The sequence below is a fragment of the Rhinatrema bivittatum genome, chromosome 2 (assembly GCF_901001135.1).
Source record: "Rhinatrema bivittatum chromosome 2, aRhiBiv1.1, whole genome shotgun sequence".
NCBI classification, from domain to species: Eukaryota; Metazoa; Chordata; class Amphibia; order Gymnophiona; family Rhinatrematidae; genus Rhinatrema; species Rhinatrema bivittatum.
Genome location: NC_042616.1, coordinates 35,944,254 through 35,971,109, shown reverse-complemented (window position 1 = coordinate 35,971,109; position 26,856 = coordinate 35,944,254). Strand labels below are relative to the sequence as shown.

General features: G+C 45.9%; 1 protein-coding gene across 1 annotated transcript in view; it reads left to right on the top strand.

Annotated features, from left to right (window-relative positions):
• The first annotated feature begins 382 nt into the window (after window positions 1-382).
• The window catches only part of LOC115083813 (gastrula zinc finger protein XlCGF57.1-like), a 34,797-nt gene continuing 8,323 nt past the window's right edge, over window positions 383-26,856 (top strand). Inside the window, exons 1-2 of the mRNA XM_029587835.1 lie at window positions 383-694; window positions 1,061-1,187. Coding sequence (XP_029443695.1) covers window positions 671-694; window positions 1,061-1,187 — 151 coding nt within the window. The 5' untranslated portion in view covers window positions 383-670. The remainder of the gene's footprint in view (window positions 695-1,060; window positions 1,188-26,856) is intronic.

Sequence of the window (26,856 nt, the reverse complement as noted above, 5' to 3'; positions counted from 1 at the left end):
CCCAAAAGGAAAGCAAATGAAGATTTTTCTGCAATTTATCTTTCTGATTTTTGCAACAGAGAAGAACAACAGGGATCTAGTTTCTGAAGTACTCTTCTAACTCCGCTGCATTTAGGAGTCCCATAGTCCATTCAGATTTTATTGGTCTCTGGCCAGCAGGTCTGATGATCTCCTCCAGGTCCTGTGCAGAACTGAGGAAAACCCTTTCCCTGTCCCTGAACTCCTGCTGGCTATCTGCTGCTCTTCCAGGAGTTTATTCAGCTACCGAGCATATGACTTGCCCTCAAGCATGGCTGCTGGACAGCAACAGCATCCAACTGAGCATGCTCCGTGCCCTTCTCTCTTAAGTCTTTTTAAAGGGAAACCCACTTTTGGAATGTAGTCCAGGAGTTATGTAAAGTCCGCCCGCCCCCCTCTGGATGTCATAAGTCGGCACCCAGCAGGAAGAGGAGCTGCTCATGTGCTGGAGGCAGAGAGAGACACAAAGAGTCTTCTTTCATTTGCAGATTTAAAGTTGGAAACCTGAAATCTTCAGCCCCCAAATCTCAGCTTCTGCCCTCGTCCTGCCCCGGAGCTGCACTGCAAGAGGCAAACACTCAGCTCTTCCCCAGCCTGAGAAAGAGCCCCCAACTCATTTGTAAAACGGAAAGCAGCAAAAGCAGAGAGGAAAATGCCTGCAGGAGCTTCTGCTCAGGTAGGAGATTGCCCCCAACTTCCTGCCCTCTCTGTACAAACCCTGTGCAGCTTTCTAACCTGGCAAACTGCAGAGTCAGCCCTGACTTTAATAGGACCCCCAAGCAGACCTGGGGTGCAGAAAAGACACTTTGGGGCCCTCCTGAGTGTAAGGAGAGATCGGAAATCCTACAAACTGAGACTTTGTGTCCCAGGTGCTGCATGTAACTGGTTTCCAGTTCATATAATCTTGCTCTGGGACTGTGCTCTGGGACTGAACTATTTACAGCCAGAAAACTCTCCCCCTGTCCTGCCGAGCCCCAGCACTGGGAGCTCTCCTGATGGATGAGATGCAAAAAGTACTGAGTGTTTCTGGTTTGTGTTTCAGGTCCCAGTAACCTTTGAGGACATCACTGTCTATTTCTCCCAGGAGGAGTGGGAGGATTTAGATGAAGGGCAGAAGGAGCTTTACAAGGAGGTGATGAAGGAGAATTATCAGATGCTCAGATCACTAGGTAAGAAGGGACATTTGATCTTTTTTTATAAGAAAACCATTTTTTTTAAATTTGTTTTATTAAATACTAAGCAGTCACAACAAACAAAGGAATACACCACACACTGCAATAACAAATGTACAAATATGCATAATCAACAGACTGAAACAACAAAACAGTCGCCGTGTTCATTATTTACTCACAAACCCTTCCTCCCCCCCACCCTTTCCCCAGGGATCACATAATAGCAGACATCAGGTTTCACCAGTTCAAGGGGTTCCTAGTGTCAAACATTAGAATGAAGTCTCCTCAATAGGCCAACTGTTTATTTTTCCAAACTAAATATGAGTCCCAGGTGCGCTGGAAAGCCCCCATTCTCTTCTGTTTGTGGGCTGTAATTTTGCAGGGATTATAAAGCTGAGCGGAGCGCGATTGGACCTTAGCCAGCGCGGGTAGAGAATTATCCTTCCATTTATAAGCTATTTCACACCTAGCAGCTGTGGCAATAACATTTTATAAGCCGTTGGAGATATGTGTCCCCTGTATGGTATGCACAATTTAATAAAGCTGTTTGAGGTGTGAGAACAATATCCAGATGGGTAATTTCTGTTAACCAAGCAGCAGTATCTTTCCATAGACGCATGGTGGCCGTACGTTTCCACCAGAGATGAAAGAAGGTTCCCTCGGCCCCACATCCCTTCCAACATCTATCAGGCGCGCTAGGGTATATTTGCTGTAATCTGGCAGGTGTGTAGTACCATCTGTAAAGCAATTTGAAACCGTTTTCCACTAGAGTAGCAGAAATCAAACCTTTCCCTAAAGTGGTATATACCCCGACCCAGACGTCTTCCCCCTGATGTCCTCCCATGTCCTGCTCCCATGACTTAAGAAAAGCCGACGGGACCTGTGGGTCCTGATTAAGTAACTTATAGATTTTTGACATTAGTCTTTGTATTTTATTCGCTGACCTACAATATGTTTCAAACATCGCTACGTTTTTTTTTTTGTTTTTTTTAAACCAATTCCTGTTGTAGGCCAGTTTTACGTAGATAATTTCTCAATTGCAGATAATGACAAATTTCTGTCTGGGGCAACGCAAATCTAAGCTGTAAGGTCTGAAAGTCTACCTAGTTAGCGTTTTCCCAAAGCTGGGCGCAACTAAAAATACCTTTAGTTATCCAGGATTTAAAAACAGTGGGCGCAATACCCTCTAAGAAATCCTTATGATAAAAGGGCACCGAGGTAATCGAGCCCCACTTTATCACCCACTAAAAAAAAAAAAGACTTCCATTTAAGCCACGTTTGGAGGGTGTGCTGAACTGGAGTGGGGAGATCCTGCAACCTCGGCCAGGATTTCCGCTGCTGCCATACCAGCGCTGGCAAAGGAAACCTTTCCCAAGAGTTCCTGTTCTAGCAGCGTCCAGGGTTTGCAAGTGGACGTCCTATGCCAGCCTACCACAGCTCGTAACTGAGCGGCTGCATGGTACCATAAAAAGGTTGGGGACTGCCAGTCCTCCCTGAGCTCTAAATCGGAAGGGGACTTTTTTTTGCGCGATCCTGGGGTTGTTTTCCCTGCCAGATGTATTTCATAAATCTGCGTCGCCATTTAAGTAAAGTGGGAGTCGGGACGTGATATGGGATCGTCTGGAACAAAGAACTGATTCTGGGGAGGATATTCATTTTAAAAGTGGCAATACACCCCAGCCAGGAGATATGATATCAGTTCCACTCCTCTAAGTCCTGATAAATTTTTGAGAGAAGTGGAGGGTAATTAAGACAAAAGGTATCCTGGTGAGCCCCAGTGTAAATACCTAGATATTTAATCTTTTCTTTTGCCCATTTAAAAGAAAATCATGCCTTAAGGTCTTTCACCCGAGCATCCTGTAAGGTGAATTTGAGGATCCAGTTAACAGAGTAGCCTGAAACCTTGCTATAGGCCTTAATATCGACCACGGCTGGCAAAGATAGCATGGGGTCTGTTAAAGTAAGTATCACGTCATCTGCAAACATGGCCAATTTGGATGAGAACTCTCCCACCTGGATACCTGAGGCCGCAGAGGAATCCCTTATTTTTTGAGCAAGCGGTTCAGTGAAGATGGCAAATAATAGAGGGGACAGGGGACACCCCTGCCGGGTGCCCCTCTCAACCAAAAAATTAGTAGAATAACCCCCATTTACTTTAATGCATGCCCGGGGGTCGTCATACAGTTTCACGAGCCACTTAATGAGGAAACATCCAAACCGCATTTTATGTAGAACTTGAAACAAAAACGGCCAGTGCACCAAATCGAAAGCTTTTTCAGCGTCCATGGCCATGAGCGAAAATGGGGAATTGTTTAACCCACCACAGAGAATCTAAGATTTTCCTAACGTTGTCGGAGGCCATACGCCCTGGGATGAAACCCGCTTGGTCTGCATGTATGAGCTGGGCTATATAGCCATTGAGCCTACTCGCTAAAATTTTGGCTAGTAATTTAAGATCAGTGTTAAGCAAAGATATAGGTCTGTACGATCCGCACTGAGTGGGATCACGGCCTGGCTTCGCTATCACCGTTATTCCAGCAACATTTGAATTGTGAGACAGGGATCCTTCAGAGCGCAAAGCATTAAACATTTGAGTTAAAGGCGTCGTGGGGTCGCTTGCAAAACATTGATAAAAACGCGCTGTGAAGCCATCTAACCCAGGGGATTTATTTGCCTTCAGCTGCTTGATAGCCTGTATAACCTCCCCTGGGGAAATTTCCTTATCAAGGGCTTCCCGTTGACTGTCTAATAAACTTGACAAGAGTACATCCCGCAAAAAGGTATCAGTATCTCTAATATCAATAGTCGAATTATTTTTATATAAATTAGAATAAAATCGTAGAAATCGTTGTCAGATTTCATCATTCGAAGTGAGCATGTTTTGCGAGCGTTTTGCTCTTACTTTGTTAGCTAATAATTTCCCCCTTCAAAATATGCCTGTTCTACTCTTTCCATGTCATAAGCAATTTTAGCAGCATCTAACGCTGCCAGTTGGGATCTACAGTGATCTATTTCTAGACCTACAGAACTGGCGGGGTCTCGCTTGTGTCTCTGTTCAAGATCAAGTAAATGAATGATTAATGCCTGCCGTTCCTGCCCATCCCTGTAGTGCTGTCAGAGGAGAGGTGGACCCCTTGCCCGAGGGGGAATTGGCACTACCTGAGGGAGTGAACTCCCACAGGCCCCCACCGTCAGGATGCGAGGCAGACCTGGAACCAAGGGCTGGCTAGGGCTCAGGTGGACCCTTGGGAAGATGAAGGATTCATCGATATCCAATTCGAGGTCAGAAGCCAGAGAGTCGCCAATAGCCGGTCCGAGATCAGAAGCCAGAGAGTCGTCAATTGCTGGTCCGAGTTTAGCAGCCAGAGAATCAGTCTAGGAGCTGCAGAAGGGATGACAGGAACAGGACTCGGAGGGCAGGACTCGGAAAGGCATGAACAGGACTCAGTAAAGCAGGAACAAGAGCACCAGAGGCACAGACAGGCTTACCAAAGCAAGCAGACTCGTTGCCAAGTCGAGGAACAGGAAGAGGAGGCTTCCCTAAATAGTACCTGGGTCCTGATGTCATCTAAATGGCTGGGCTGAGTTAAGGTGGCCTGCCCCTTTAAGAATGGCTCTGGGGATGTGGCCAGGCATCTAGGGAGCGTCCTGCCCGACGTGGGCTGCAGTAGATGAGGTCTCTGGCCTGATGCCGCGAAGAGGAGGACCGGGAAGCCTCCCAGCCATCGAGGAGGGCTGTGCTGAGCCTGCGGCAGGGACTGCAGGGGAGGAGAAGGCCAGAGACTTGCAATGGGAGCAACTCCCCGCCGCAGTGCGGCTGCCGATGCCCGGGCCGGAAGTAGGAGGGGCTGACCGCGGATGCCTGTGGCGCCTAACAGTACCCCCCACTTTAGGGTGCCTCCCCGGGGGTTTTGGTTTGGAAGGATGAGTTCGGTGAAATTGAGCGAGAAGATCTCCTTCCAAGATGTTGGCAAGGGGCTCCCAAGTATTTTATTCAGGTCCGAATCCTTCGTTTTCTGACATCCAGCACTTCTCGGACTTGATAGGTGGAGTCGTCCTCAGAGGAGAGAGGCTGTGGTTCAGGAGGCATTCTGGATGGCCATGTCAATACCAGAGGTTTCAAAAGTGACACATGAAAGGTGTTGTGAATTTTGAGGGATGGAGGAAGCTGAAGTTGATAGGCTACCGCACCTATGCGGTGGTTTATCGGGAATGGACCGATGAAACGAGGAGCAAGTTGGTTAGATGGCAGCTTCAATTGTATAAACCGTGTACTTGGCCAAACCTTCTGACCAGGTCTAAGGGGTTGACTAGGTCTCCGATGACGGTCATAAAACCTTTTGGCTGCTTGGTTGGCTTTGATCAGCACTTGGCGGGTAAAGGTCCAAAGGTGTGTAATTCTTCAGCAGACAACTGTGCCGCCAGTGATGGAACGGTCACAGGAATGGGCAGAGGTGGAAGAGGTTGCTTGCCGTAGACCACTTGGAAGGGTGAAGAGCCTGTGGCGGCAGAAGGATGAGAATTGAGGGCAAACTCAGCCCAGGGGAGCAGGTCTGCCCAATCATCCTGTTTGCTATTAATGTAGGTGCGTAGAAATTGCTTGAGAGTCCAGTTAGCTCTCTCTGCCAGACCATTGGTTTGTGGGTGATATGCTGAAGTATATTCCAGGGTGACATCAAACTTTTACCAGAGAGATTTCCAAAATTTGGCGGTGAACTGGGGTCCTTGATCGGATAAGATGACTTTGGGTAGGCCATGCAATCTGAAGACATGAAGTATGAATAGCTGGGCTAACTGAGGTGCCGAAGGTAAGCCAGGTAACGGCACAAAATGGGCCATTTTAGAGAACTGGTCGATGATGACCCAAATAGTGGTGTTGCCTTTGGACGGGGGAAAATCAACGACGAAGTCAGTTGAGATATATGTCCAAGGTTCGTTGGGGACTGGCAGGGGTTGGAGCAAACCCCGAGGCAACCCTGGGGGGGGGAGGTTCTTGTTGCGGGCTCACATGTGGCAGGATTCTACGTAGGATCGAACATCTTTAGGCATTCCAGGCCACCAGTAATATCGATGGAGTGCGACCAGAGTCCGGTGTTGTCCCGGATGTCCCGAGCTGTGGGAGTCATGGGCCCAAGCCAAAACCTGATGTCGTAGGCTTGGGGTACGAACGTTTTCCCGGGTGGAACAGGCGTAGTGACTGCCAGGAGTACCCGGGAAGGGTCGATGATGAAGCTAGGAGGTTCGGGCACATCTGTGGTTTCAAAGGCTCGAAAGAGCGTGTCGGTTTTCAAATTCGCGGTAGCAGGACGATATCGTAGAGTGAAGTCGAATCTGGCGAAGAATAGAGCCCAACAGTCTTGCCGGGGGTTGAGCCGTTGCGCCCAATGCAGATATTCTAAATTCTTATGATAGGTGTAGACTGTAATCTGGTATTGTGCACTCTCTAACCAAGGACGCCATTCCTCAAAGGCAATTTTGATGGCAAGGAGCTCTTTATCGCCAATGGCGTAGTTACGCTCTGCTGGAGAGAATTGATGGGAAAGGAAGGAGCAGGGATGTAATGTCTGATTGGCAGAGTGCTGGCCGAGAACGGCTCCAAACCCTTTGGCTGAGGTGTCCACCTCAACAATAAATGGACATCGTGGGTCAGGGTGACGAAGGCAAGGCTCTAGGAGAAATGCTTCCTTGAGGTGAAGGAAGGCAGCTATTGCCTCAGGCAGCCAGTGCTTGGGGTCAGTGCCTTTACGGGTCAGAGAAGTCAGCGGTGCCACGATGGAGGCATAGTTGGAAATAAAGGAGCGGTAGTAGTTAGGGAAACCTAGAAATCGCTGTAGGGATTTCAGTCCGGACAGTTGGGGCCAATCTTAAATGGCCTTGAGTTTCTGCGGATCCATGCGAAATCCTTGATCAGAAACGATGTAGCCTAGAAAGGGGAGGGCTTCTCTTTCAAAGAGGCATTTTTCGAGTTTCGCGTAGAGTTGATTTTGTCTAAGACGCTGTAGTACCTGGGAGATGTGTTGGCGGTGAGCAGCGAGAGACTTGGAGAAGACTATAATATCATCGAGGTAAATAACTACGCACTGATATAATAAGTCCCAGAAGATTTCATTCATTAAATTTTGAAATATGGCTGGGGCGTTACAAAGGCCAAAAGGCATAACTAGGTATTCATAGTGCCTGTCTCTGGTGTTAAACGCCGTCTTCCACTCGTCACCCTCCTTGATGCGAATTAATTTATAGGCTCCCCTGAGGTTCAAGTTGGTGAAAACTCGCGCACCTTGGAGATGGACAAAGAGTTCCGATATTAAGGGAAGTGGGTAGCGGTCCTTCAGGGTTATGGTGTTCAACCCCCGATAGTCATAGAAACATAGAAATGATGGCAGAAGAAGACCAAATGGCCCATCCAGTCTGCCCAGCAAGCTTCCACACTTTTTTTTTTCTCTCTCTCCCATACTTATCTGTTCTCTTGGCCTTTAATAACCTTTTGGTTCTATTTCCCTTCCACCTCCGCCATTAGTGTAATCTTTTGGTTCTATTTCCCTTCCACCCCCGCCATTAATGTAGAGAGCAGTGCTGGAACTGCTTCTAAGTGAAGTATCTAGCTTAATTGGTTAGGGGTAGTAACCGCCGCAATAAGCAAGCTACTCCCACTCTTATTTGTTTACCCAACCTGTGCAATTCAGTCCTTGTTGGTTGTTATCTGAATATAAATCCACTTTTCTTTATTTCCCCCTGCCGTTGAAGCAGAGAGCTTCTCTAGATATGTATTGAAAGTGAAGTATCAGGCTTAATTGATTCAGGGTAGTAACTGCCATAGCAAGCAAGCTACTCCCATGCTTATTTGTTTACCCAGACTGTGGAATTCAGTCCTTGTTGGTTGTTGTCGGAATATAAAAATCATCTTTTCTTCATTCCCCCTGCCATTGAAGCAGAGAGCAACACTGGATATGCATTGAAAGTGAAGCCTCAGGCTTATTTGGTTTGGGGTAGTAACCGCCATAACAATCAAGCTACTCCCCACATTTTTTGTGAATGCAAATCCTTTTTTTCACATTTCCTCTTGCCATTGAAGCATAGAGCACTGTCAGAGTTGCATTTACCGTGTGTATGTCTTTTGAATAAGGGTATTATCTCCAGGTAGTAGCAGTCTTTCCCGCAAGCCTCCCTCTCTTCCTTCACATCCTCTAGACTTTATGGATCCACAGTGTTTACCCCATGCCCCTTTGAAGTCCTTCACAGTTTTAGTCTTCACCACTTCCTCCGGAAGGGCGTTCCAGGCATCCACCACCCTCTCCGTGAAGAAATACTTCCTGACATTGGTTCTGAGTCTTCCTCCTTGGAGCTTCAAATCGCGACCCCTGGGTCTGCTGATTTTTTTTCAACGGAAAAGGTTTGTCGCTGTCTTTGGATCATTAAAACCTTTCAAGTATCTGAAAGTCTGTCTCATATCACTTCTGTTGCTCTTTTCCTCCAGAGTGTACATATTTAGATTCTTCAATCCCTCCTCATAAGTCATTCAATGAAGACCCTCCACCTTTTTGGTCGCCCTTCTCTGGATCACCTCCATCCTGTCTCTGTCCCTTTGGAGATACGGTCTCCAGAACTGAGCACAGTACTCCAGGTGAGGCCTCACCAAGATCCTGTACAAGGGGATAATCACTTCCCTTTTTTACTCGACATTCCTCTCTCTATGCAGCCCAGCATTCTTCTGGCTTTAGCTATCGCCTTGTCACATTGTTTCCCCGACTTCAGATCATTTGACACTATCACCCCAAGGTCTCACTCCTGCTACATGCACATCAGCCCTTCAACCCCCATCGAATACAGTTCTTTTGGATTTCCGCACCCCATATGCATGACTCTGCACTTCATGGCATTGAATCTCAGCTGCCATATATTTGACCACTCTTTCAGCTTCCTTAAATCCCTTCTCATTTTCTCCACTCCTTCTGGCGTGTCCACTCTGTTGCAGATCTTAGTGTCATCCGCAAAAAGACAACCTTACCTTCTATCTCGTCCGCTATGTCACTCACATAGATATTGAACAGGACCGGTCCCAACACCGATCCTTGCGGCACTCCACTTAACACTGCTCTCTCTTCAGAGTAAGTTCCATTTACCATCACACATTGTCTTCTGTCCATCAACCAGTTTGCAATCCAGGCCACCATCTCGGCACTCACTCCTAAGCTTCTCATTTTACTCACCAGCCTCCTGTGCAGGACCGTATCAAAAGCTTTGCTGAAATCCAAGTAGATGACATTGAGCACTCTTCCTCTATCCAGTTCCCTAGTCACCCAGTCAAGTGTCCCATCCTTTTTACCCACGAAGAAGAACCCAGCTCCTGCTGGTGAGGTTGATTTGCGGATGAATCCTCGGTCCAGGTTTTCCTAGATGTAGCGTGACATAGCCTGAGTCTCGGAGGATGAAAGGGCATAGGTGCGTCCTTGGGGAGGCTCAGTTCCTGGGAGCAGGTTGATTGCGCAGTCGAAGGGTCGATGGGGTGGTAGCGTCTCGGCTTTTCATTTAGAAAAAACATCTATGTAAGAATTATATAGTGATGGTAGGCCCTGAGGAAGGGTGGTCGTGGTCAAGCACCGTACAGGAACTACCAAATCGAGACAGGAGTCTTGGCAGGCCGATCCCCATTGAACCAGTTGTAGGGGTTTCCAGTCGAACTGGGGGCAATGCGCTTGAAGCCAGGGAAATCCCAGCACGATGGGGTGTAAATATCATTCAAGGATGTGGAAGGAGAGTTGTTCTACATGAAACAATCCGGTGCGGACTTGAACAGGAGCGGTGATGTGACTGACATGACCCGGGAGGGGTTCGCCCTGAATGGACGAGAGGACCAATGGAACCTGGGCGTGGATGAGTGGAATTCTGAGGTGTTCCACCAAACTCTTCATGATGAAGTTACCCCCGGCTCCCAAGTCCACCAGGGCTAGAGTGTGGAATTCGTGGTCTCCTGTAGTCAGCTTGACTGGCAGAGTCATTGGAGATACGGATGATGCCAGGCCCAGGAAGAGTCCTCCTTCAGATCCTAGGCCCGGGAGTTTTCCGGGCACACCGGGCATGATGCCAAGAGGTGCCCAGGGGCGCCACAGTAAAGACAAAGGCCGCCTTGCATGCGTCTACGCGTTCCTGAGAGAAGAGTTTACCTCGGCCGAATTGCATGGGCTCCTCAGCTGGCGCCCCTGAGGGACCTGGTTCAATCTTTGGAGACAGTGAATGTCAAGGGGATCTGAAGGTACTGGAAGTTTTCTTAGAGAGCTGAACTTCTCAGGAGCATTTTTGAAGGCATCTGACTATGCGTCCGGTCAATTCAATGAGGGAGTTCAAGGACCTTGGTAATTCGCGAGCTGTGAGTTCATCCTTAATTCTTGAGTTGAGCCCCTCCAGGAAGATGGTCCTCAAGCAGTCGGAGTCCCATCCAAGTTCCGAGGATAATGTTCGGAACTCAATTACGTATTCGGCGAGAGTCCGGGAGCCTGGTGAGTGGGGTCGTCAAAGACAATGCGGAAGAGATCCCAGAATTCTCTCATGTCGCGTAACACAGAGTCGTCCCACTCCCACAAGGGAGACGCCCAGGCCAGCGCCTTCCCTTCGAGAAGAGACAAGATGTACGTTGTTTTAATAACATCATCAGGGAAGAGGGTTGGTTTTAAGCGGAAGTGCATGTTGCACTGGTTGATGAAGCCCCTACAGGAGCGGGGGTTTGCCAGAGAAGCATGGAGGAACAGGTAGAGGAATCACCGGACGGACACCAGAGGTTGTTGGTACAGCAACTGGTACTGACAGCAAGGCGGAATCCATGGGGCCGATGGCATCAAACCGTCGGTTCAAGCTTTCTATTGCGGAGAAGAGGGAATCCAGAGTCTTCTGTTGATCCAGGATCCATTGTGCCATACCTGGAATGGCTTGACGGGCTGAGGCCTCTGCCAGGTCCATGGACTTGGCAAGCTGTAGTGCTGTCCGAGGAGAGATGGACCCCTTGCCCGAAGGGGAGTTGGCACTACCTGAGGGAGCAAACTCCCACAGGCCCCCACCATCGGGAGGCGAGGCAGACCTGGAGCAAGGGCTGGCTAGGGCTCAGGTGGACCCTTGGGAAGATGAAGGATTCGTCGATGTCCAGTCCGAGGTCAGAAGCCAGAGGTTCGCCAATCACTGGTCTAAGGTCAGAAGCCAGAGGTTCACCAATAGCCGGGCCGAGGTCAGAAGCCAGAGAGTCGCCAATAGCCAGTCTGAGATCAGAAGCCAGAGAGTCGTCAACCACCAGTCCGAGGTCAGCAGCCAGAGAATTGGTCCAGGAGCTGCAGAAGGGACAACAGGAACAGGACTCGGAAGGACAGGAACAGGACTCAGGAAAGCAGGAACAAGAGCACCAGAAGCACTTACCAAAGCAAGCAGACTGGTTGCCAAGTCGAGGAACAGGGAGAGGAGGCTTCCCTAAATTGTACCTGGGTCCTGACATCATCTAAGAGGCTGGGCTGAGTTAAGGTGGGCTGCCCCTTTAAGAATGGCTCTGGGGGTGTGGCCAGGCAACTAGGGAGCGTCCTGCCCGACGTGGGCTGCAGTAGTGGAGGTCTGCGGCCTGAAGCCGCGAAGAGGAGGACCGAAAAGCCTCCTGAGCGACTCCCCGCCGCAGCGTGGCATGCTGACACCCGGGCTGGAGGTAGGAGGGGCTGACCACGGCCGCCCGCTGCACCTACCAATCCCTTTTCTTTACATATGAGGCCCTAGCAATAAATGTCCCCATAAGGACTGCTTTTAAACAATCCCATATTATAATTGGTGACGTGTCATGGACTGTGTTTAATTGGAGATATTCTTGGATGCTCAACCGACACTGTGTGAGAAAAGTCTCATCCTCCAGCAAACTGTCGTTGAGTCTCCAAAAACGCTGTCCCTTATCATATTTAGGGAAAGATAATTCTACCCAAATGGGAGCATGATCGGACCAGGTACTGGGGTCGAAGGATGCTTTGATCATTTTTTGGAGGAATCCTTTGTCCACAAAAATGTAGTCAATTCTAGAATATGTGTTGTGGGGTTTAGAATAGAAAGTATAGTCTTTCAATTTGGGATGGAAAAAGCACCAGGCATCAATTAGCTGGAAATGGGCCAAAAATGTTATCAAACTTTTACGAAGTGTACAGTTTGGGGTTCATTGGTATATTGCAATCACCCGCCGTTATTAATTACTCCTCCAATCGCAACTGAACAACCTCACCAATTCCTGAAAAAATTGGGATTGTAGCACATTCGGAGCATAGACATTTAACAACATATATTTTTCTCCAACAACATTAATATCTGCGGCATTTGATACGGTGAATCATTCCATTCTTCTTCAGCGTGTAGCTGACATTGGTATCAAAGGAGTGGCTCACAGTTGGTTCAAATCCTTCCTGGACAATAGATTTTACAAGGTGAAGATTAACAATAAGGTATCTCACCCCATCAGATCAAACCTAGGAGTCCCGCAAGGTTCAGCCCTCTCCCCTACACTGTTTAACATCTACCTGCTCCCTCTCTGCCAATTACTCTCCAACTTAAAATTAATTTATTACCTTTACGCTGATGATGTCCAGATTCTTCTCCCTATCACAGAATCTCTTCACAAAACCTGGTCCCACTGGAACACCTGTCTGCAATCAATTAACAGTCTACTTACCAGTCTTAACTTGATCCTCAATACAAATAAGACAGAGATTCTCATTATTTCTTCAGATGAAAACCAAGTTCTCTTCAACTCTCTAAATGCAACACAATCACTCACAACTGCTATTAACCACTCCCCCTATGTCAGAGATTTAGGAGTTCAACTAGACAACCAATTCAATCTTAAATCATTTGTCCAAAACACTACCAAAGAATGCTTCTTTAAATTTCAAGTATTAAAAAAACTTAAACCTCTCCTTCACTTTCGAGATTTCCGACTGGTGCTGCAGTCTATTATCCTTTCTAAATTAGACTATTGCAATTCCCTCTTGCTTGGTCTCCCTGCAATAACAATAAAACCACTGCAGATGGTACAGAATGCCGCGGCGAGAATACTTACCAACTCAAACAAAAGAGAGCATATCTCTCCCATAATGCAGTCACTTCATTGGTTACCCAACAAAGCCAGGATTTCGTTCAAAGTACTCATGATAAGAACATAAGAAAATGCCATACTGGGTCAGACCAAGGGTCCATCAAGCCCAGCATCCTGTTTCCAACAGTGGCCAATCCAGGCCATAAGAACCTGGCAATTACATCCAGGCCATAAGAACCTGGCAATTACATAAAGACATTCATAACATTGCCCCTCTCAAACTCAGCCATCAATTCCGTGCTTACACCTCTGAAAGACCAGTCAGAAGAGCTTACAAAGGCTATCTGCATGCCCCCCTTACTAAATCTTCTCTAAGCAAACGAGCGTTATCTACATCAGGGCCGACTCTATGGAACACTCTCCCACCAGACCTCCGTCAAGAACATTGTCTCCAAACTTTCAAGAAAGACTTAAAAACTTGGCTTTTTAGTCAAACTTTCCCTAAAAACCCAAGTTCTCTTTGACATAGGCCCTAGAACATGGACCAAGGCCCAAGGCCAACAGTTAATGGGCACACTGAACTATCTCTTCACAGTCCCCCCAGGATCCATCCTAGTTTTAAATCTAGTATTTATATTTATTTCATTTTATTTATTTTATTTTTATTTATCCTCAGTTTTGTATTAATTTCCGTGTTGAAACTACTCTCGGTTTGTTATGGTTCCTTGTTTCCAAAGGTTTTTGAATGTTATAATTAGCTAATGTTCATTGTTTAATGTATCCCCTCCCAGCGAAAGTTTTGTTCCAATGTAAACCGGTGTGATCTGTATTCTTTATAGGAATGTCGGTTATATAAAAATTCTAAATAAATAAATAACAGGATATATCTCCCCATGGGATCCGGGTAGCAACTAAGTAACTCAAAGCAAAGTCCTTTTGAAACAAAATCTCTACTCCAGTATAGCGGGCTGATTTAGTGCAGGCAGATCAATACTGAGTTGGGTAGTAATCTGAGCGCATAAGATGCTCAAAACGCCTCTTTTTTTTTTTTATTTATTTTTTATTTTTTATTTTTATTTAGCATTTTTTATATACCGAGGTAGAGCAGAGTAGCCTTCACTCCGGTTTACAGATTATAACAACATGTTACATAAAACTAATTGAAGACATTGAAGAGAAAACAACAATTAACAATCTGAGAACTCTCATGTCAAACATAAGAACAGGGCAAGATATCCCAAAGGATAAACACATTGAGCATAGCAGATAAGATGTACCAAAGGATAGGTACATTAAATAGACTGAGTTCAAGTATAATGAAAAAATAGACTTAGATATCTGTAGGAAACAGGGAGATTAGACAGAGGGGGGAATAAATGACAAAATATGGGAAGCTGTGGGATTAAGTTTTGAGATTGTTGTGCAGGCTGTTAGTATGAGATTGGCAGAGGAGCCAGGCTTTTAGTTCTTTCTTAAAAGATTTTGGGTTTTCTTGGGAGGTGAGGAACTGAGGTAAGGAGTTCCATAGTTTTGGGCCGATGATAGAAATGACTCTGTTTCTGGTGGACGAGAGTTTAGCATGAGGGAGTGATGGAATCACTAGCTGTAGTTTACTAGTTGATCTTGTTGTGCGTGGAGAGTACTGGATATGAATGATGTCATCAAGTGCGGTGTAGTCTGCTTTGTATATTGCTTTCTGTAAAGTTGAGAGGATCTTAAATTCGATTCTTTGTTCAATTGAGAGCCATTGTAATTGCTTGAGTACGGGTGAGATATGATCAAATTTTCTTTTACCCGTCAGGACTCTGGCAGCAGCATTCTGAAGAAGTTGCAAGGGTCTTAGGGATGATTTAGGTAAGCCAATTAGTAGAGAATTGCAATAGTCCAGACCAGAGAAGATTAGGGTTTGAAGGGCGGTTTTGAAATCATGGGGGTGAAGCAGAGGTTTTAGGTGTTTGATTACATGTAATTTGTGAAATCCTTCTTTTATTTTTGAAGAGATGTGTATTTTATAGTTTAGATCGCTATCAATCCAGAAGCCCAAGTCCTTAACGTTGTCTTTGAGTTGGATGGTGGTATTGTCAAATTGGAAAGGTGGGATAAGTTTTGATCTGACATTATTTCTGGCGATTAGAATGCATTCGGTTTTGTTCATGTTTAAGCATAATTTGAGCTGTAGTAACATGTTTCTGATTGAATCAAGGAGTGATGCAGCACTGGACATAGAATCTTCAATGGAGGAGGAAATTGGAATGAGAATTTGAATATCATCGGCGTACATGTAATAGGTAATATCAAGTTTGGATAGGAGATGGCATAGCGGAATAAGGTAAATGTTAAACAGAATGGGAGAGAGAGCTGATCCTTGTGGTACACCAGTATTGAGGGGGATGGCATTTGAAGAAGAGTTGTTGTAAGAGACTCTGAAAAATCTATTTTTTCAGGAAGGAAGAAAACCAACTTAGGGTTTTTTCAGAGAGACCGATGGTTTCCAGACTAGAAATAAGCAAATTGTGGTCCACCGTATCGAAGGCTGCGGAGAGGTCTAGAAGAATCAGTAAATATCCTTTTTTGTTGTCAAGACCTCTTAGAATTGTATTGGAAAGGTTGAGTAGGAGGGTTTCAGTGCTGTGGTTTTTTCTAAAACCAAATTGCCTCTTTAAATATGTCTCCTGTACAAAGGCAATTGCAACATTAGCTCTGTGAAGATCTTTAAGTGAAAATTTACGTTTACTGGGTGAGTTCAATCCTTTAACATTCAAGGACAGTAACTTAAAAGACGCCATCTATTCTAAAAGGAATATGATGGTCCTCAAACGAAAAATAATCAGCAAGGCAGTAATCCTCATCATAAACACTCTCCCACTCTGTTCCACAGACTCCGAGTGTATTTGCTCAAGTCCTGATGAACAAATGTCCACAAAAAGATAAAGAAAATATAATCCCCCGCTTCTCCCTCCCCCCCCCCCCCCCATTGGGACCTTAGCTAACAGTAGGTCCTTATGTATTATACCAGGAGGCATGATGCAGCGTTGCGCCCGACGTCCTTCCCAGTAGAATCGTCTAGTGTAAAGCAGATATTTATTGTAACCATCCAGTCTTTACTGTTGATTCATAGAATTATTGTTCAACAGATCTGGCAGTTTTTCAATCAAGTAGGTGCCGCAGTAGAAATCTCTGGTTCTGGGGTCCGGCGGAGTCTCTTCCCTCCCTTTCCCATTCTCTGCCATCGTGTTTCTTCCTTATGCAGAGAGGTGGGTGAAGTATGAGGTTGCAAATCGGGGATGTTGTATCCAGCTTCCTTAAGAATTCCCGCCGCTTCTTGTCCGGTCTTCACCCGATATGACTTCCCCTTTATGGTAAAGTCAATCCCGAACGGAAATATCCAGCGGTAGTGAATTTCCTCTTTACCCATGAAAGAAGTGACTGGTTTCATCTCCTGTCGCTTTTTGAGTGTTGTGGGAGAGATATCAGCATAAATCTGAACTTCATGGCCCTCCATTTGAATTTTCACCTGTTTGCGCGCCACAGCGTAAACTCTCTCCTTTTCAGCAAATTCTTTGACACACGCTATGATGTCTTTGGGTTTATTTGCTAGCCTGGGCCCCAGCGCCATGTGCGCCCGCTCAATTTTCACCTGTCATTGGGAAACAGAACAGGCCTCTGTGTCGCCATTCCCCTTGTGTAGGATATCAGTACAGAGTTGAGATATCACCTGTACACAGTCAGCATACTCTGGCATCTCAGGAATCCCTCGAAATCGCAGATTTATCCTGCGGTGCCTATTCTCGAGGTCTTCAGTTTTAAGGATAATTGCTGAAGTTCGAGCGACATAACTTTATTTTCTTTGGTAAGCACTTTCAATTTTTCTGTCTGGGCCTCTGTGAGTGTCTCATGTTCGAAAATACGGCAACCCATATCGCTCAACTCCTCCCGCAGTTCCCCCACCAATTCCATAACTTCAGTCTTGTAGGTTTTAATGTCGTGTCTAAGTTCACTAAACCAGGTCTTAAACTCACCCCTTGAGGAGATATCAGCATCCGAAGTAAATATCTGCTCCTCGGTCAGCTCCGCTCCGGGCGCGTCCGCCATTTTGAATTTTTCAGCCCATTCTTCTCGTTCAAGTTTTTGATAGGAAAGCTTACGAAAGTTGGGTACTTTTTTCCGACATGACATCTAGTGCTTTTTAGCTGTCTGGAGGTGCTGTTTGCGTGCAGAATTCGCCCTGGATGGCTACGAATTAGCGAGATTCTGACCGGCTCGATCAGGAGCCCCAGTTCAGGCAGCCGCATGCTTCGCTGACATCATCAACCTCCTCAGAAAAATATTTTTGGGAGGGGGAAGAACAGAATATTATTTGATTATAAATTGAATGAAAGCTGCTGTATTGCAGCTCACTATAATCCAGGTCTTTTCTGTGATATTTTCCAACATAAAACCTTGAGAAAGAGGAATGAATGACATCTTGGCCAGAAAGAGAGAGACTAAGAGGGTGGGGCAGAAAGAAAGAAGAGGCTTAAACTGGAAATGATAAAGTCACAAGAGAAAGGTAGAAAGGGCTAAAATATGTGGAGGAAGGCGATGTGTAGGAGTTTGAGTGATGGGGGCTAAAGGAGGAGGGAAAGAAAGATGGGTGAGAACCATGGTAGAGGAGAAGAGTGAATGAATAGGAGAGGAATAGGAGAAATGCAGGGAGGTAGGAGGAAAGATTGAAGGCAATGTATGAGAGGGCAGCAGGGAATAAAAGGGAAGAGCAGGGTTTGATAGAGGACAGCAGAAAGGGTAAAGGGAAGGAGAGAAAAAGAGGAACAGGAATAATTTAGTTGTGAAGGAGAGAAAACAATGGGAAGAGAGAAAGTTAAGGATAAAGGGAGAAATATAGGAGGATGTTGGGGGAATAAATGGGACAGGGGACAGTCATAAGAATAGGGGAAAGGAGCAGGAAATAGGGGAAAGGAGCAGGAATAGGGGAAAGGAGCAGGAAATATAAAGAATGAAGGAAACAGAGTAAGCATAAAATGGATGAGGGGGAGAGGAAGAGAGCAGACTTATCAGACACAAGGTCCTCGTGTCACAATCCAGCCTGCAGATGGTTTCAGTGTGGCCCACCAGCCTCACTGCTGTCACTCCTTGCTCTCCCCATCTTCTCTCACCTTGTGTGATTGTTCCTGAGGGAGGGGGAAGCTGCTGATCATGACTGAGATGTTTAATTATGAAAACTTCAGGGGAAGGGAAGAGGGGCTTATGGACTCGTGCCCTGGATCTTATAAGTAGATGCACAGATGATCAAGTGCTTGGGATCTTTCCAATCACATTTTTAACAATATGCTGAACATGTGAACCCTTTTACCCTGATGAATTCTCAGAGTGAGTAGAAACATACTGTGGCTGTGAGCGCTAGAAAGGATATTGCGTATGGCGTTAGAGTCTATGATGAACTGTTTATTGATTACTTTACAAAAGCCACTTGGGAATAGTGATCACAACATGATCAAATCTGACTTAATAACTGGCAGGTGCGGCATTTTTCAGAAAGGGAGCGGCGTCTTAAGTCGAACGGTTGTATAAGATAAAATGGATTTTTGAAATAAAAGTGAAATCTGAAATTTGTGAAAAAGACACGTGGGAAATAAAGGAAGAATGTAAAATATTGGGTATAACGGTGTTGCAGCTGTCGGTTGCAGACGGCTGCGACTGCTCTGCCTCACCTCTCTCTTACCTCTTTCCCCCGCTATTGGAAGAATGGCTGTCTCCGCTGCGGCCTGCCGCGCTTCTCGGAGCTCCCATCCGTCATGTTCCTTGGGGCTCCTAGGGTGCATGCACGCGCCACCCACGCCTTTACACACGTCATGGTGGGAACCTCAGGGGCGGCCCCACCGCATGACGTCAGCACCACCAAGTATTTGAACCTACGCTTCGCTACAGAACAGCGAGTTAACAAGGACTTCAGTTCGCTACTCTTTTTTTTTTTTTGTTATTTCAAGCTTTATTAGATCCTTAGAAAACGATATACAAAACAAAGAGCAGCTCATACATAAGCATAAAACATCAAAGCAAAAAATACTCCTCATAAGCAAGGAATGCAAAAGAACACATAGCATAACATCTCCACTTCAACATTCAGTGAAGGTGCTCCAACGTAGTAAACACAAAGCCCTAGCTTACAATGTCATTCTAACCAGTTGTGATGCAGCTTCCCACCAGATCACTGATTAACCCTTAAATCTCTAAGATCCAATTGTAAAGACATATGAACCATAAAAAACCAACCCCCCTCCCCATTTCCTACCCCAACCTAACACATCTCCACAATACACCAGAGAAAAACGTCCATCCCAGGAGAAAATCCTAGCAGATACTCTCCCAGGTAAACGCTATTCATGCGTAAGCCAATCCCGGTATGGCCGCCAAATATAGAGAAACTTCCCATAAGTTTTATGGCGTCGAGCTGTAATATCCGCCAACATATAAATTTTATGCATCCTAGTATACACTCCTCCCATAGTAGGTGGATCACTATCCTTCCATGTCTGGGCTATATGAAGGCGAGCTGCCGTAAGGATAAAGGCAACCAACCGGTTACCCTGCATCCCCACCTGTGGTAAAGTTTGACCCAATAATGCTTGACCTGGAGTGAGTGTGACACGCATCTTAAAAAGAATACCAAGCCATCCCTCCATTCCCTTCCAGAATCCCCGAATTCTCCGACAACCCCACCACATATGAAAATAGTCCCCCTTTTGTGCACAGCCCCTCCAGCAGAGATCCGATACTGTCGCTTTAACCCGGTGGAGATGTGCCGGGCTGTAATGCCAACGATAAAGCAATTTATAGGCATTTTCAATCATAGAAACGGCAATCAAGCCCCTCCCCAGTTGACCAAAAATGGTTTCCCATTCCTTTTGAGTTAAGGAACACTGAAGATCCCTTTCCCAAGCCTGCATCTGACTAGTTCGTCCAAATGGAACCGATCCCAATAGCGAGTATACTTGTGATAATAATTTGATTCCCTGATCAGCTTTCAGACACAGTTCCTCAAATGCTGATTTACCACGCCCTAGTGAATTCCCTATGGAGTGAGTATGAGCGAAATGCCTCAATTGCATATATGCCAGCACATCCACTCCAGGGAGATGGAACTGCTCTTGTAGCTCTGGGAAAGGGATTAAACCCGACCCCCGCCACAAGACGCCCCACCGAGCTATGCCCAACCGCTTCCACCTTTGGAACACCGGATTAGTGTAACCCGCAGGAAATTTCTTATTGGCGTAAAGGTAAGTGCTCCAAAAATACTCACAAGGTCCCACCAACAAGTGCCGTTTGCCATGCCAAAGTTTCAAAATATGGAGCATAGATGGTGGTAAAAGGCCCTCCACCCCATTGCCCCACGTGTGTTTAGGCTGCCAAATGTAACTAGTAAGAGGAACCAATCCCACCAACTGCTGACTGAAAGCCACCCAGAGTTTAACATCCCGTTCTCTGTTTCAGTTCGCTACTCTGACCGCTTCTAAGCTCCCGCTTAGATCCTACCTCGCCCTTCGGGGTTTACTTCTCTGACTGTGGAAGCTCTGCGTACCTGCTTCACGGGGGCCTCTCGCTTCCTGCACTACCTAACTAGATACCTGCTCCTCTGGGGTCCTCTTTGCTATTTCTTCCAGGAACCCTCAGTATTTGTGGGTACTCACTCCTCGAGGGCCCATCCAGCTCTGGGTATCCTGCACCACGGACCTGGGTCGCTCATCCATCTCTACAGAAGAAACCTTCAGCTCCTCTGCAGTTAACCCTCAGTATTTGTAGGTACTCGTGTCTCGAGGCCTATCTAGCTCTGGGTAATTTACTTCATTACTCCGGGTCTCTCACCGCTCATTCACCGGCAAGAGCCTATCATCTCTACCACGCTGTGAGTACTGCTACGCTTCTAGCCTTCTGGATATACATCTTGATTAGCAGCCTGCCTGCTCTGCAGGATCTACACCCAGCCTCCGACTTCCGAGTGAAAATGCTGCTACGCTGCTTCCAAAGACATTCTAAGACTGAAGCATTTCTTGAACACCAGCACAGTCTGCCCTCCGGGCAGTGCCATCTCCAGTACTGCTGTATAATAAAGTCTTACTTGCGCTGTGTCCGTCTCTTAGAGTCTAGCCAAATCGTATTGGTTCCCCACGGGGCTCCTCCCCATGGGAGGAGTCATCTCCAATACGACCAAGGGTCCACAAATGCCACAAACACAACAAACGGCCAGGAAATAGGAGGAGTGGAAATAACAGCAAAGAAATATTGCTGGTGAAACAGAAGCAGGTGATTGTAAAAAACCGAGTGTTTACAGAGAATAACACAAGAAGAATAAGGGGAGAGATTAGTGATCCCGGTGTGAAGGAAGTAGAAGAGAAGTTAGAAGTTGGAATGAATAAGCACTGAGAAGAAGGGGAATTGACATAATTAATGGAGAATGTGTTTAAGAGAAACATGTAAAGTCCTTTTTGATGTAAAAATAATTGTTGGTATATTCCCTGAGGAAGCCTGATTCAGGCAAAACAGATAGGATCCTAATTTGTTGGAAATTGAATGAATGGTGTGAATGTATGGGTGTGTGTGAAAAAACGGGGGATGTGTTTTAAAATGTATTGTTTATATGTATAAAATTGTGTATGTCATTCAGAAAACCACCAACAAGGACTGAACTTGTTGGTGGTAAACCACCAACAAGGAACTGTAAAAAAAAAAAAAAAATCCCACTAACTTCACACGCAGTCACAGCAACATTTTATTATACTTCACAACAATATCTTATCTAATCATTTTGCTACACATCTACATTTTATAATATTATACATATTTATTAATTGATACAGCTGGTTAAAATGCTTATAGTCGTTCTACAATTCCTCCCCTTTCATATCCAAGTTATTTTTCCATGTTTTTTGTAACTTTCTCACATCCAAAATATTGTTATAATATTTGTTAAGTTTCATACTATATTTGTTCTTGTATTGGGAAATGTTCTTTACTTTGTTACTCTCTGCCTTTACTCACATTGTTAATTGTAAACCGGGTTGATGTGATTCCTATCATGAAACTCGGTATAATAAAATAACAAACAAACAAACAAACAAACAAATAAATAAATAAAACTTCACAATCTGGGTAAACAAATAAGCGTGGGGGTAGCTTGCTTATTATGGCAGTTACTACCCTAAATCAATTAAGCCTGATACATCACCTTGAATACATATACAGCGTTGCTCTCTGCTTCAATGGCAGGGGGGAATGTGGAAAAGAGGATTTACATTCAGACAACATCCAATAAGGCAATGATCTGTGTAGTCTGGGTAAACAAGCATCGGGCTAACTTGCTTGATGCGGCGGTTAATACCCTTAACCATTAAGTCTTATGCTCACCTTTGATGCAACTCCAACATTACTCTCTGCATCAATGACAGGGGATGGCAGGAAACTTGAATCAAACAGTTACCAACAAGGGCCCTGAAGTTGGTGGTTGGTGAAACAGATAAGTATGGGAAAATAAGTGTGGGAGCTTGCTGGGCAGACTGGATGGGCCGATTGGCCTTTTTCTGCCGTCATTTCTATGAATAAAACTAAATATTTTGCACAGTGATTTGTTTCCTCATGTGATAGTTTTTAGGATATTGAATTTGCCACAACTGAAGGATCGTTATGCCTTCAATCATGCTGACTACTTTGCTTATTTACAATTGAGACACTATAAAGGAGTTATAAAATGCACTCAGTTTGATTCTTATCTGTTCAGTAAAATAGATTAATTATTGTTGGTGGAAGAAATGGAAATGGTTTCCGTTCGAAATGTTTTCCAAACAGCAGACATGTCTAATTCTTGTAGTGACTTGGCTCTAGCATGGAACCGAGAACTACCATTTACACCAGGGGTGGGCAATTCCAGTCCTCGAGGGCCACAAACCTGTCGAGGTTTTAGGATATCCTAATGAATATGCATGACATAGATTTGCATACAACTGAGGCAGAGTGCATGCAAATCTCTCTCTTGCATATTCATTAGGGATATCCTGAAAACCAGACTGGTTTGTGGCCCTCGAGGACTGGAATTGCCCACCCCTGATTTACACTGTCGGCGAACACCTTATTGGGTTGTTTTACAAGGATAAGAGGCGTCACGGGGAAAGAATACCTGAGAGAGATGTTTTTTAAATTCTTGCATAGGGCTTACATTGCTCCTCTGAGGGCTCATAAGGCCCACTTAATAGCTATTGACACCTGCCCCGGCATCTTTCCTACATGTATTTTGGGATTATTACCCCAAATAAAACGTTTTTGGAACTGGTGGGGTTTTTTGAGTCAAGTTGTGGTCATAATGTGCCCAGTGACATTAACCTGGTCCTTTTTGACACTGCTTCCTTACAATTACAATCTTGCAATAAGGAAGATAAACTGTTTGTGAGGAAAGCCATTTTATTAGGGAAGGAGTCTATTCTACTTGTTCGGAAGGGCTCGGACAGACTTTTCTTCTGGCACTGGTGCAATCAGCTCCACCGTTTGATACAGATGGAAAATTTGGCTACTCGCATTACATTTGTGAGACAGAGGTCATTTTTACATGTTTGTCAAAAACATATTCAGGGGGTCTAAACTTGCCCTAGAAGCTGGCTATTAAATGTTTCAGCTTCTATAGTTTATTAAGTGTTGAGTCATTAGAGGTCGATGTTCCTATTAATTTATGGGTGGGGGTGGGATGGGTTGTAGGGAAGGGATGGAACAGTGTCATTATAGTCAGGAAGGCGTAAGGAACAAATGCCATCTATGACTATCTGTTTATAAATTTGGCTACGTTGAGAGGAGTTGCAAGCTGATATTGTTGAGAGAGGGTGGGGAGGGACAAGGGGAGGGAAGGAGGGGCAGAAACACAAAAGAAAAATGGAATTTCAAGGCCAGTATTCAGCCACTGAGTGGCTCAGCTAGTTAGCTGGTTAAACATATCTGGCTAACTAACAGGGTATATTCAACAGCACAGTCATGCCACTGAATACACCCAGCTATCTTAAAGTTAGCGGCTAACTTTAAGATAGCCCTATCAGAGTGTGGCTAACTCTGCTCCTTCCAGGTATCCCCCCCCCCCCCGGCTTTTAATATCACTGGTTAAACCTAACCATTTAAGTGCCTTCTTAAAATATTGACCTCTAAATGGTTTATGTGACTGACCGGATCTGAAGACTCTGTTATGTTTTGTGGCTCGCGGGTAGGCCCTGTGAGCTTCAGCACTCATCCCCATGCGGCCAGATGCCCTGGACCCACCTCTGTGGTAAACACTACCAACCTTCCCAAGTGTGGCAAGATGCCGCCAGAACCACCACCACTGGCACGTCCCCCTGGGCACGTGTGCGCGCACACCCTTTGCGGTGCCTCATGATGTTGTCATTCTGTAGCCCTATAAAAGGGCCTTTTCCGACATCTCTGCCACACCTCAACAGCGGGTCACCTGCATTCCCGTGTAGTGTGAATTGCTGCTTCTTCCTGTGTTCATGTTCCCAGCCTGGCTCGTCTCCCCAGTCTAGTCTTATCCTGCTATTGCCTTCCTCCCTGCCCTGCTGTGTCAGTCCTTAAGAACATAAGAAGTTGCCATGCTGGGTCAGACCAAGGGTCCATCAAGTCCAGCATCCTCTTTCCAACAGAGGCCAAACCAGGCCGCAAGTACCCAAAGACTAAGAAGATCCCATGCTACTGATGCAATTAATAGCAGAGGCCATTCCTTAGGTCAACTTGCTTCTTGCTCCGTACCCCTGCCCTTAGACTGAATTCTGGATTTGACTCTAGCCTGGACACTGTCTATTCTTGTCTGCCTTTTGCCACTGACCCTAGCCTGACTCTGGACCTATTCTGCCATGGCTTCTTAAGAGACTCCCGCCTAAAACCTGCTGGCCCCCGGAACCTGAGGACTCAAACCAAGAGGAAAGGTGTTGGTATCGGTAAAGCTCCAGACTCATCTCTCCCCTGCGTAGCTCCGCCAGCTATTGGCAAGGACCTGCGGGGCCTTCCCCATAGTTCAGTGTTGCGACCGTCGCTGCCCGACGTCTCCACTACGCCCACCTTACCTCTTTGGCGACTCCCTCTTTGCCTGTTGGAAGTTTGGCTGCCGCGGCGTCATCTTGCCGTTCCCCTCCGGCGTCCCCGGACCGGCTGGACGCTGCAGTCCACCATGTTTCCCAGCAGCCTAAGGGCGCGCTCGGCGTGGCCCCAACTCAAGTACCAGCAGTGGCGCGAACCTCAGGGGCATCCCCCTGAGGTGACGTCATCCTCACCGGATATTTAAGGTCTCTGAAATTGCTAATGATTCAAGTTAGCAAGGTCTTTCCTCCAGGTATCGGCGGATGGGATTCGCTCTCCGCATACCTTGCTACTCTGCCTCCTCGGACTTACCAGGGGTACCCGCTCATCGGGGGCCTCGCTTTTACTTTGCTTTTCAGATCACAGTCTGGAACTGGTACTCGCTCCTCGAGGGCCCACGTTCCCGGACTTGCTACTGAATACCACTTCTGCCAGGAAGTCATCGCTGCCTACAACACCAGTGAGTTACCATCGCTCTCTCAGTGCATTCCCTGGAACCAGGTACTCGCTCCTCGAGGGCCTACTTCATTCCAGCTTCTTTGCTGCTTCTAAGAGACTATTGTGTGAGTGTTACCATCAAGGTTCTGTTCCTGAACTCTGCATACCCTGCCTACTCACTATATTCAGTTTCTCTACAGCTCAATTATCCAGGATCACTGTTCCAGTGCCTGAGGGACTACAGCCCAGCTGGGCACTTCTAGCTCACTACTGCCACCTCTGGTGGTTCGATATACTGTTTAATAAAAGAACTAGTGTGTGTCTGTCTCCATACTCTGAGCCTGACCAGTGGTCCCTCTTGGGATCTTCCCCCACAACTACCATGAACACTAACATTGAGCCAACCTTACCACAGCAACAAGGGTCCACAAATCTTCCAATTACAACTTACTAAAATTGTTTTTGTTATGTTATTGTATAATAAACATGATGAAAGACAAAAAGCCCAGAGTGAGAAATACTACAGTGTGCTTTTTGTTGTGACTTTAAGGTCCTCACCACAGATCCTGTACATCTGTTGTTTACCTCCTCCTTTCCCATACTTGTTTTGTAGTCACATGATGTGTAGGGTCGGTGGTAGGACACTGAAGCCTTCTTTCTGAATACATACTTAGCCAAGCTTGTTAGACTTACGAAAAGCAATCCTATTATATTTTCCATCACCAGTCTCCAGTAGTGCTCAACCCGTAGAACACCATCAGCTCTGCTGCATTTCCTCAGGTCCTGAAAAAAAGGTAGCATAACACTGTTCAAGATCATTCCTTCAGAAATAAAGCCTTGGTTAACAGAAACAAAAAGACATTGAATTCACAAGTTTGAAACTTATGAGCAGTAGCCTAATAGCTAGGGTTAAAGTCTTGGCAATTAGCAGCACTACTGCTACAGGATTCAAACAGAAAGTTAGGAATTATTAGAAAGGGAATGGTGAATAAAAAGGAGGATGTCATAATGCCTCTGTATCCCTCCATGGTGAGACCGCATCTTGAGTACTATGTACAGTTCTGGTTGCCGCATCTCAAGAAAGATATAGTT